Consider the following 12668-nt stretch of genomic DNA (forward strand, 5'->3'; position numbering starts at 1 on the left):
AGGCACCCTTGGAATTCGGGGTGTTGGTGCAGGAGCTGCAGCTGCTGGGGCACCCTGAGCGTAGGGAGGGGCTGCAGGGAGGTGGTGGGAGGGCACAGGAGAGGGGAGCTGGCATGAGCCTGGCAGTGTGTCCTGCAGCTGCTGTGTCCTGCATGCAGCTGTGGGCCTGCACGCCAGATGTGTGCATTTGGGCACGGGCTGGATCCAGCTGTGCAGGATGGGTGAGCCAGCCTGATGTTTGCTGTCACCTTCTGGGCGTTCCTGACCACAGAGCTCTTGTTCTGCAAGTTTATTGAAGGGAAAATACAGCTCTGGAGTGTCCAGTGTAGAAGGAAACATATGTGTGCATCCATGGGCAGAATGTGGCCATAGGGAAGAGTTATCCAGGAGGATTCAATATTTTGTCTGTGTAACAAAAGAGGATGAGTCCTAGGAGCAGTGACATCTCACACTGTCTTTCTTCACTGGTCACTAAATCATAGAAACATAAAGTACCTCAGGTTGGACAGGATCCTTCAGGATCATCAAACCAAGACTTGCACTGATGTCTTTTAGTCCCATGGTGCACAGACAGAACTTCATTCCCTGCCTCCTCACATTGGTGTTGCCTTTTACTGACCATTGAAATAACTTCTGTATATGCTGTGCCATGTAATCTACCCTACATAACAAACAAATAGGTTTGCTTTTCCTGTAATTAAACTTTTTAGAGAGACTTTGAGAGCTGCAGAGCTTTAAATCCTGCTCTGCAAGCATCCCAAAGTAGTGTCTCAAATACAAGCCTCAGCAGATTTTGTTCTCCAAAATAGACGCACTGGAGGGTTTTATTGTTGTTTCCCATTGTTAGCTATTTGCAGGCAGGTCCAAAAGCTTTATTTTATGCTGAGGGCAGCACTCACAGTGATGCCACAGCACCACTTCTCCATGATCAGGGATATCTGCAGGCATCATGCACTGGGAGCTCAGTGCATGACTCTGGCAAAGCCAAGCCCACTACAAAAGCAAAGGTCACAGTGACCAATTATATCCCTTGAGTCTGGGAAAAACTTCCTTCCTGAGGACACCAGGGTGTTTGTTCTCCCCTGAATGCTTGTTCCCAGCTCACTGTCCTTCCAAGAGGAATGCTGCTTGTGGTAAATTGCCATGGGTCGAGTAAAGATCATTCTTCACTTGTTCTTCTGCTGTGCAGCTGAATTTTTAAATGCCATGCGCTGGATTTTCAGCTGAAATAAATTAGCGTGCCTCTGTTTGAAGCTACTGAGTCTACACTGATTTATATCAGCTGAGGGGCTCAATCATTAGTTACAGTGATCAGGTTACTCCTGTGCAGGTCAATATTTGCTGCCCTTATTTATCTTCTGCACTGAGCACTCGAGTTTCCTGCTCAGTTTTACCCAGAAAGGTGCTGGATTCTCTTTTCCAGGCTTGCTTTGTGGCAGACATGATGTAAGGACATGAGGCTTCAGGAGACATACGCTTCAAAAAGAAATGAGGACAAATTCCCACTGCCATGATTTGTTTTTCTTGACTTTGTCTTCATTTGGGCACAGCCATCACAGGCAGCAGTGGGGTCAGCTGCACCAAGGTGCTGCAGGATGGTGCCCTCTGCACACAAACAGTGGGTAGCCCTTCTTAAATAGATTATGAAGGATGATCTTCTCCTGCCTGTCACAGCTCCTCTGTCAGAGGAGTAAGAACAGTGTGTTTTGAGCTCTCAGGTGTATTTCCTCTCGCTTTTTGTCACAGAGCATCCTCTGCAGCAGAGGAGGGTTTGTGCATCTGGTTCAAATCCCAGCCAGGCATTATCAGCCCCTTGCATCTTGCACAGCAGGAACCAGCCTCAGTTCTTCAGGGCCAAAATTCACCTGATAGCAGCACATCAGCTCCACTGGGATGCCTTCAGTCACTGCAGTGAAGAATCTGCTCTCTTGCAAGAGAGATAAGGGAAAGAGTAGTAAAAATTAGTTTTGTTGCTTCTGCTATCAAGGTTCTGGCAGTGATAAGATGTTGCTCACGTGGAGGTGTTCTGTAATCTTCTTTTCCCATCAGAGCTGCTCTCCTCCCTCTCTCTTGCCATGCTACAGTCTGAAGCATTTCCACAGTGGAGTTCTCAGGCTGCAGAAAGCCCAAAGAAAGGCACATATTGCTTTAGAAATATCTGTGCCATATCAATTACTGTTAGATGGGGAAGATCCATTAGCATTGGCCACTTCCTGATATGGGGGCCTTGGCTTCTTCACCTTTATAATAGTGAGTGGGAGAGATAAATAATTACTTAATTATTTAATCACAAAGACCATGCAACAATTTGCAGTTTACTGAGTTTTTCACTGGTAAAGACAGAGACCTGACATGAGCTTCTGGCAGTCCCAAGTCACCACTCAGAAACTTTGACCAGCTGCAGAGTTACACAGAGCAGATTGCCCCCCTGAGCCCTGCAGACTTCAGTCTTTTTGTGTCAGGATAACTCAAGCTAAAACATAAAGTCTTTGCTGTTTCAGCAGGTAGGAAAGTAGAGTTAAGCTGCAGCAAATCCTTGGCCTGGATGCACTGCTGCACACCAGGTACTCTGTGCTTGTACCGTGTCATCTCATCATGTACAGAATTTGGTTTTCTAGGCAAAAGCATTGTTATTTCACTTTTATCCCAAGCAGAATAATGGTAGTTTTGAAGTAGACTGTGAGTCTGACAACTTCAATTCCATCCTGTGCTTATGTGTGGGGTCACACACAGTTACTGGCCAGAGTTGCAGGCAGAAATTCTCTCCCACTGCATTACCAGCTCCTTATTGAGCCTGATTGATATGCTGCTCCCCATCTGCTCAGTGTTACATTTCCATCCAGGTAGAGGAGGAAAATCCTGGTAAACAATTCAAAAAAACTTGGAAGCGAAAGGAGTGAAAACTATCAGAACTCCCCATGGGCATAGGGAAGGTTCCAGAGGAGTGTGTCCATGTGGATGTAATTGGCCTGAAGGGAGCAGCACGGTTGGAGAGGAGCCCTTGGACAGAGGGAGCCATGTGGAAGCCAAATGACCTGTGAAATGCTGGGAGCTGTCAGCAGCTGAACATTTGGCGCAGCACCTCAGCCAAGCGCTCGCAGGGTGCGTGCAGAGGAAGCAAATCCTCCTGGAAAGGAGCAGGAGAGCTGGATGGGAATGGCTGGATGGGAAAGGCTGGATGGGAATGGCTGGATGGGAATGGGCTGGATGGGAATGGGATGGATGGGAGTGGGCTGGATGGGAATGGGCTGGATGGGAATGGCTGGATGGGAATGGGATGGATGGGAGTGGGCTGGATGGGAATGGCTGGATGGGAATGGGATGGATAGGAATGGGCTGGATGGGAATGGGATGGATGGGAGTGGGCTGGATGGGAATGGCTGGATGGGAATGGGATGGATAGGAATGCGCTGGATGGGAATGGGATGGATGGGAATGGCTGGATGGGAATGGGCTGGATGGGGAAGGCTGGATAGGAATGGGCTCCTCTGCAGGTCCCACAGAACAAGCCAGGCACACAGGAGAGGTTCTCCTCTTTTGGGTTCAAACATCTCATAGCTTCGTTTCTTTAATGCAGGCTGCATCATCAGTTACATTAATGGCTGAAATGACAGCTTGAATCTCTCTGGAGCACTACTTGGACTCTGTCTTATCATCAAAATAAATAACATTAGAAATCACTTTGCAGAGATTTCAGCTGGAAGATTTAACCTGACATGGGAGAGATCCAGCCATTGAGGCAAAGGGAACGTTTTACAGTTTGGCTTTGGATTTGTATTTTAAGGAAGAAACTTAAGTTCTTAGCAGTGAATCTCAACCATGTGGAAATTTGGTTTCTAGTCTAGGTGTAGTCCTTGGTTCTCTTTCTCTTGGTGGAAAAAGAAAACCACTTCTTCCAGGAAATATGATGTATGCTTAAGCCTTTAGGAGGATGGATTTCACCCTTGAAAGACTTCTTTTTATCTGAGACCAGATACAAAGTTTTTAGAAAATCGTGTGTGAGATGCAACCAGTCCCAGGTGAGGAAAAAAAGAAATACCCAATTTAAAATGTGCAATTCCATCCCTTCTTTCTTTCCCACAGAGGTCTTTCCCTACTGAACCTTGTTTGTAGATGCCACCACCATGGACACTTGGCTCCGTCAATGGTCATTTTGTCCTGGGGTGGGTGAACACTTAAGGACAAGCTGCTGTTAAACCCAGGGCTGGGGTTAGTGAAAATGCTGGGTTGCAAGGCACAGAAGAGAGGGTTTCCTCTGAAGACAGAAGTGTTTTAGAGGATATTCTGGGGTTTTAGGGTTTTTTTTCATTTCTTCCTAGGACATAGCTTGGGGTCATTGGCAAGTGTGATAGAAAGAGACAGAAGTTAAATGTTACCTTCACCTGGTTGGGTCTCCAAATCTGTCTTAATTTTTCTCTGCTTGACTTTTGCATCTTTTTATTGAAACCATATGTGATTCTTTCAGCAACATGCAGTAATTTGTTTGGAAATACGGGGCTAAAGATGTGTCTCTTTACTGGCTTCTAAAACAACTGTGAAATAAGAGTTAAGAACTTTTATACAAATGAGTCCTAAACATATTGCAAATTCAGTTAAAAATAAATAAGTCCTTAGCAAAGATTTCAATAAACAGTAAGAGTAGTTGAATTAAAATATTTCCACTAAAATTAATGAGCCAATCCTGGAATGCTTAGACTGACTCTTAAGTGTGCTCTTTTAAAGGCTTTGAATATGTTTGCCTGCCTGAATTTCTATGGAGCATTTTGAATGCATGACAGATTATAATCTTCAATTATTTTAATTTGGTTTTCTTAATGGGCAAAATAGCTAAGAGCTTAATAGTAAAAGACACTTACTGCTTATCATTTACATTATTTTATGTGTTCATTAATAATTATAATGGGTTTTATAAAACAAAAAAATCAAGTCTAAGTATCCTCAGGTCATGTTAGTGCAAATGTTGCATACTATTCTGTATGGTAAACTTAGTGTTTTTTGAAGTCATTTTTGACTCCATATGTTGTAGAGCAAGGCAAAGAACTCCAAGGGAAATTTATTTTCTGGTTCGTTCTGTGGAAGGGAAATGTAACAGAGGATAAATGTCCTGCTTGCTTTCCCAGATACATTTCCAGGCACAGTGCAGGGATGGGCAGAACCCAGACCTTTTGAAATTCTCTAAATGTAGTTTATTAGGTACAGCAGTACTGTTGTTACAGTCGCCTCTTCTGCAGGCTCAGTTGTCCTTGTTCAATAAGCTTTTCCTTACACACCCCATTTCCTGGCCCTCCAGGCATTTTCTTTACTGCTCTCTAAACAGTCTCCATTGGAACACTCCTTTTCCTGGCAATGTCGTGCTCCAAAAGCTGTACAATTTATGGTCTCAGTGGTGCCCTCCAATCTGCTGACCACACAGCTTTGCATGCTCTGTCCCAGCCCTGCTCCTGGCCTGGGAGCATTGCAGGGATCTCTGGTGGATCTCTGGTGGCTTCTGTCACTGCCACGGCAAGGGAGGAGGGCTTGGGAATCCAGCAGCAAGAGAGGGCAGTGCTGGGAGCACGAGGGATCAGCAGGAGAAAAACAGTGACAAAATCTGATACCTTAGAGGAGCTCACCGCTTGGAATTCTGTTCACCAGTGAAGTTTGTGGGAATGGTTTTGCTACCCAGTAAATCCTGACAGAGATGCACGACCGCTAAGATATTATCTGTAAAAGCAGGATGCAACCTGTGCCACAAACACTGCTTTTCTGTCTAAATGTGACATTAAGGAGAGGCCAGCTTGGAAGGGCTTAGCCCTGCGTTGTCTCAGGAGTTGCAATGTCCATTTTCAAACATTTTAGCTATTAGATCAGAGCCTGCAGTAGGAAATCCCCACCTCGTGAAATCACACCACTTCTCCTGTTTTCTGGGATTGCTTTGTAGGAAGAAGGGCTGAGGCAGACTCTGGGTGCTCTGGTTGTGAGCTGCAAGCCCTGCAGTGCTCCGGGTGGCTCCTCGGTGGTTTGAGCTGCAGGCAGTCCCTGCTGGGCCGCAGGGCCGCCCTGTCCTGGCTGGATGGCAGCTCCAGAGAGGGGCCTGGCTCTGCTGCTGCTCCCCCTGCGGCTCTGGTGGCTGCTCCCACACTTCCAGATGGTCCATTTGTATCTGTCACTGTTATTGAGGGTTCCTGCGTGGAAAATGTTCCTGAGGTAGGATGGGAACAAGGGATTGCATCTTCCAACATAAATTGCCTTTTGATCTGGGACATTTTCCCTCACCACTGAATCAATCCACTCCAAGCTCCATCCCGGAGGGACTTTTTAGAGCATAAAAGCTGCTTTGCAAGCAAATTCCTTTTATGACAGTCATCAGCCATCATCATTCATCCTGCTCACATCATCATATGCGGAGTTGTATCATGCCAGGCACTGGAGAAGCTCAAAGCTCCAAGGGTTCTCCGAGTAAAAAATGTATAAATGCAGCTAAGGAAAACCATCCCTCTGCCATCTGTTCTGTAACCCAGAGCCCTGCATACCTCTTGACTGCATTATAAAAGGAGAGATAAATGAAAGGAAAATTCATGTGTATGTTCTCCAGTCAGAAGATTATCATATGGATCTGTTACCATCTTCACAATTCCCAGGCTGAATGAAGGAAAAAGTAACTCCCTTCTGAACCAGTAAATCCCCACAACCTGTAATTTTTATTCCTGATTTAGTGATCTCCTTGGCAATAGAGAGGGCTTTATTATTATTTTTATTATTATTATTATTGTAAACTGCTCCAGGAACCGTTTCAACAAAAGAAGTAAACCTTGCATTGTGTTCAGATAATGTTCTTAACTTCTCAACAAGATTAAAAAATTGCACCCTGGGAATTAGGCAAATGAAACCTTTGGTCAAAATGTTACAGGATTACTGAAAAAAATCTTTTTTTTATTATTTTTTAATCTCATTAAGAGGATAAAATTATATGCTCCAATATAAAAAGCATGTGTGTGATAAACATCTCCCTGGTAGTAAAATGTACTATGCTTCATTGTCAATGGTCTTTGCAACTTTCTGTGACAAGTGCTACTTCTTACATTATTTTTTTTCTGAACACTTCACACCTTTGTATATTTACTGGAAATGGATTTAAGTATAGGTCGGAGGCAAACCCTTGTGCTATGATTGCAATTAACAGCAAATAATGAGTCTTTGCTGAATATTTGCAGTATATTTCCCCCATCTTTGTTTTGCTCAATGCAGTATAATTAGCTCATGGATTTCTCTCAGTATAATTGGCTGTAGGTCTTATGATATATTTCATCTCCTAGATCTGCAATGATTTACATACAGACAGCTTAGACCCTATTAATGCTAATAAAAGTGCTGCAAGGACATCCTATAGCGTGCACTTTATTAAACTGTACATAGCTTTCTTCAAGAGCTTCTGTTTATCTGCGTTTCCCAAAAATAAAATATAGTGCCTTTAGCACTGAATATTTAAATCCAGGCTCCTTTTCCCTGTTTCTGTCTCTCTCTATGCATTTCTAATGCTTCTATCACAATGGGATCTGGGTACTATATGCAACAGGAAATAGAGCAGAAAAATGTCCACTAACAGGCTCTTCCCTCCTGTGATTTGGGTTAAAACTGCCCCCATTTTGGTTCCCTGGAGTGTCTGCTTAGCTCTTTGGTGTTTGTGCTCAAGCACAGCCATAGCTGAGCCAGGCTGGGGCTGGGTAGAAGTGCAAAGTACCTTTGTTGAGTAGTTTAGGGTTTTTTCCACCTTTTTTGAGGGTAAATTTGCATCATAGTTTGTGTGGAGTTGTGCAGACACACAGCCTCGTGTCCCACATTTTACCCTTCTTAATTTGTAAGGTGGGAACCCCACCCTGGCTCAGAGCTGGAGGTCCAGCAGTGTCTTCCTGTTTCCACTTACCTTAAGCCTGGCTCCAGCTGTGGATGTGGTGGGTTGGAGCTTGAACTCCCTGGTGTGAGCTGTGCACCTGCACAGACATTGCCACCAGCTCGATTTCCAGCCCTTCCCTCTGGCAGGGCAGGACTGACCTTCTGAAAATGGCAACTGTGATCTTCAGCTCTCAAACTGGTGGCAATGCTGTCACTGAAAGCACAGTTGTGCAAGCAGTGCTTGATTTTAGTGCACCCTTCCTCACCCACAGATTTGCTAATGAAGGTTGAATTCATGGCTTCTCTGCTTGGGTCTTTCTTCCAGATATCCTCTAGCCCCGCATAAATCTGGACAAATCTTCCTGTGCAGCATGAGGGCACTTTCAGTGTCCCCAGGCCCTCTTTTAAGTGACTATACCAGTGTAAGTCCAGTCAGTTTTCTCAGTGCTAACAGTGTAACAAGCAGAGAATCCTTTGGAGAGAAGACAAATGGAGCTGTGTCTGTTCCCTGACCTGCAGCTCCAGCGGCGCAGGTGCCACACAGATCAATCCTGGTGCCTGTAATAACTGACATGATTAGCCATTAGCAGGAGCACACAGCTTGGTGGGGGAAGTACAAAGAAAACAGTGTACAAACTTGGTAATGATCTGGACAAAGGTATCAAAGGAGATTCTGGGAGCCAGGGATCTGATGTTGCCCTGCACCGACACGTTCAGCATCTTGTCAGCCTCCTGTGTCAGGAGAGGAAGGAATAGCAGGAGGTCACATATGGGAGGAGTGTGCAGCAGCCCACAGCCCCATCTCAATTCCTTTGCCTGACAAGCAAAGCCTCCTCTTCCCTTGGGAAATGACCTTCTCTCCCCAAATCCAGGCAGTTTGGGGGACACAGGATCCCACTAAGTTCACTCAGGCCCCTCCAAGGGTGCAGCTGCTGTAGCAGAGATGCCAACGTGCATTCAGCTACGAGGGCTCTATTATCTTCCCACTGCCTCGTTGTATTCATAGACCTGTTAAGGAAAAATTTATGCACATCGCTTCTTGCAGTGCCAAGACACTTAGTGATGGTGCAGGGGGTGGTAATTTATTTGTACCTTGCACTTTCTTTCGGGAATAGTCATGCTGTTGCAAGAACTTCTTTCAGCATTTGATCAGAAAATTAAATTTGTGTTTAAATAGATAGTCAGGGTTGCTAGGACAACATATTAACCTCCCTTCTTTTTTTCCTCAGCTCTGTCTCCAAGGTTCATGGAACTCACTGTGCTGTACTCGGCTTGCAGTGTTGTTCTCAAGGTGCAGGAGGGAAGGGCTTTCAGAAACAGTGTCCAAAACATATTTTTCCTCAACAAATAATCACATAAAATGGTAACATCCCACTGGGCATTCCCAGGCTGGCCTTGTCAAGCCAGCAGGGTTGGACAAAGAGGAGCAAACAGCCCCGTTCTTTGAATTTCATGGGAGTATTTTGTGCACAGTTACCAGGACTGAGAATACAATGGAGGTGCTTGCAGACAGCGTTTTCAGAAATGATTAATGGCTGGGAGACTCTGGGTATGGCTTAAAAATGTGGATACTTTCAGGAGATCAGAATTTCAGTAATATGTAAACAGTGGGTTTTGTGCATTTTAGGGTCTTCCACATCTCAGTTGAAAAGTCACAATTTCAATGATTTCTCATTAATTAAAAAGGAGCAAATCAACTGAAACTTTGTGGAATGTACTTTTCATGGCTTTTCACCAAATCTTTGGCGTTCAGCTCCCTTGTCAGGACCGACAGTGGTATTACATCTCTGCAGCCTTCAGGCTCAGATCCTTTAAAGTTGCTTAAACACCCATATGGCTTTTGTCCAGAACTGATGGGTTCCTGTCTCTGTTATTTCCTCCAGATCCGCTCGGATAAGGACAAGGAGATCCACATCAGGTACAGCATCACTGGAGTGGGAGCCGACCAGCCGCCCATGGAGGTCTTCAACATCGACCCCGTGTCCGGCAGGATGTACGTGACACGGCCCATGGACAGGGAGGAGAGAGCTTCCTACCACGTGAGCATCCAACATCCTGACTGCCAGCTGGGCCCACAATTGCTGGGTTCAAGATGGGGCGTGCTAGATCAGCCAAACCGCTGCTAAGTGCTGGGTGGTGGCAGCTGAACGTGAGCCAGGTGTGCCCAGGTGGCACCTGGGCTGTATCAGCAGTAGTGAGGCAGCAGCACCAGGGCAGTGATTGTCCCCCCGTGCTGGGCACTGCTGAGGCCACTCCTCAAATCTGGGCTCAGTTTTGGGCCCCTCACCACAGAACATTGAGCATGTCCAGAGAAGGGTGGTGGAGCTGGGGAAGGGTGGAGAGAGTGAGTTTGGTGAGGAGCAGCTGAAGGAGCTGGAGGGGGCTCAGCCTGGAGAAAAGGAGGCTCAGGGGAGACCTCACCACTCTGTGACTCCCTGGAAGGAGGTTGTAGCCATGTGGGTTGGTCTCTTCTCCCAAGTAAGAAGTGACAGATCAAGAGGAAATGGCCTCAAATTGTGCCAGGAGAGATTGAGGTTGGATATGAGGAAAAATTTCTTCACCAAAAGGGCTGTCCAGCTCTGGCACAGGCTGCCCAGGGCAGTAGTGAAGTTACCATCCCTGGAGAGATTCAAAAGCTGTATAGATGTGGCACTTGAGGACATGGTTGAGTGATGGGCTTGGCAGTGCTGGGGGAACAGTTGGACTTGATCTGAGAGGGCTTTTCCAACCTAAACAATTCTGTGATTATATGAAAGTGGAGATAAGCTGATGTCTTTTTCAGACACAGAGTCATTTGTTTAAAATGGTGCAACTTCACACTGCTTGTTAAATCCATGCAAATTTATGTGTAGACTGAACCACCCAAAACCATGAGAAGCCAGTCACTACATTAGCATGTCTTGGGAAATTACTCATTTAAGAATCATTACTGCATCTAAACATGCAATAATTGCTATAGTTATTTTTCACTTTAATTCACCAGGAGATGTTCAGGCAGTATGATGGGGGTGTGTCAGATAGGTTTTTAAATACGCAGATAGGCTAATATTAAATATCAGGGAATTAATTAAGATTAATTACACTCAAAAGTGATGGTGCCTCGTGCTATCCTAGTTCATCAAATGCTCTCTACCTGCAGAATGCTCACAGTGTAATTGACTGCTGTGTTTTGATATAAATCCCAGCTCTTATATTGCACAGTGTAATTGCACAGCACATCCAGTCCCACAAATTGCTAAAAGAATAGATTGCCTCTTGCATGATAGCCCTGCAAAAATTTCAAACATTTTCTGCGTCCCTTGGAGTGGTTGTGAGAGGCTGTTTCATGGGCTGCTATCAGCCCTAGCCCATCTCCTGGCATGGTAATGGCCCTTCCCAGGGAGGCTGTGGTGCCAGCAGAGCGCACGGGTCACTTGCAGTGACACCGCGTCCCGAACAGCGCTGTCGGAGATGCACATTCTGTCAGCTTTATCAGGTATCCAGTTAACCATGTTGACACAGCTTCTGGGCTGGGGTGAAAAGATAAAGAAAATAGATTACCTCTTTAGTTGGGTGGAAAAAGAGATTTCCCCTGGGTAAAAGGAGATCTGAAGAAAAATTATTTTATACTTGGTGAACAAGAACAATTATTTTGTTTGTTGTGCCTAGGAAAATATGAAGAGAGGTTGTTTTGGAGAAGAAATATTTGAGATAAAGCATGTGTCGTCTCAGCGTTGTTGATATTGTTTCAGCAGTGCCAGGTTATTATAACAGTCTAGTCAATAATAAAAAAGTTAAGACTTTTGATGGAGCCGCTGTGATGTCTGCGATCAGACACTCGCAGTCAAAAACATGAGATGAAACAAATTTTATCCTCCATCCTAAAAAAACCTGTGCCCCTTAAAGATGAACTGAACCTACCAGTCACAGTGAATTCAGCAAATTGAATTCTTGCCTTGTCAAAAGTGGTGGGATGAATCTGCCTTGTACATACCACAGGATTTCCAGCCTTTGCTGTTCCTCACAGAAACCTTGAACTAGTGGCATCCATATGTAAATAAGCATATTCATACTCTGAAGGTTACAGGAAGATGTATTTTATAGAGAGAATAAGTATGTTATGAGACCTTATAGACAGGAATACTGAATGATAGAAAAATCTTTCTTAGGAGAATAGTAGAAAGTGATGAAGAATATTTTAAGCTGTGTCTGTAAATGACCTTTAGATCCTTCAGCCTCAGTAGCAATGGATTGATGATTTCTTGAACCATCAGTTTTTCATTTATTAACCCTTTGCAAAGCCTTTAGAAATACACCATGCACAAAGCAATGACCCAAACACTGGAGAAGAAAAAGTAGGAATGATCAGTCTGGAAACAAGAAACAATTTGGCCCATTTCCAGAAAGAAAATAAAGTCCAAAGTTTTGGCTAGTGGAGGGTTTGAAGAAGTCAGTGAATTTATGCCACTTCATAGAGCCCAGTCTCTAACTGATAGGAAAGGCAACATGTAGCCAGGATTGAACTGAGTGCTGGAAGAGCAGTGTAGGTGTTTGAACTGAGTGCTGGAAGAGCAGACTGAGGTGTAGTTTGGATGTGAACTACAGAGCTTGGCCACATTTAAACTTGTTTAAGATCTGCTGTGGTTTCCTTTAGCTTGAATTAGTAGCTTTGCTCTTGAGTGAGAATGTCAGTGGAGCTGCAAGGCACCAGTGCTCCCTGTGACCCAGCAGGACATGGGTTCTGTGTCTGTTCTGTGCAGCCCTGTGTTCCAGCTGAAGGTGGGTGCATTTACACAGCTCCAGGTTTTCTGCAGCCC

At 44.9% G+C, this 12668-nt stretch overlaps 1 protein-coding gene across 1 annotated transcript in view; it reads left to right on the plus strand.

Moving 5' to 3' along the window:
* The window catches only part of CDH4 (cadherin 4), a 415458-nt gene that overhangs the window by 308825 nt on the left and 93965 nt on the right, over positions 1-12668 (plus strand). The window contains exon 5 of the mRNA XM_054274637.1: positions 9756-9911. Coding sequence (XP_054130612.1) covers positions 9756-9911 — 156 coding nt within the window. The remainder of the gene's footprint in view (positions 1-9755; positions 9912-12668) is intronic.

Source organism: Melozone crissalis, unplaced genomic scaffold (assembly GCF_028551555.1).
Source record: "Melozone crissalis strain CALT ecotype California unplaced genomic scaffold, PUWL_Pcris_2 ptg000017l_1, whole genome shotgun sequence".
NCBI classification, from domain to species: domain Eukaryota; kingdom Metazoa; phylum Chordata; class Aves; order Passeriformes; family Passerellidae; genus Melozone; species Melozone crissalis.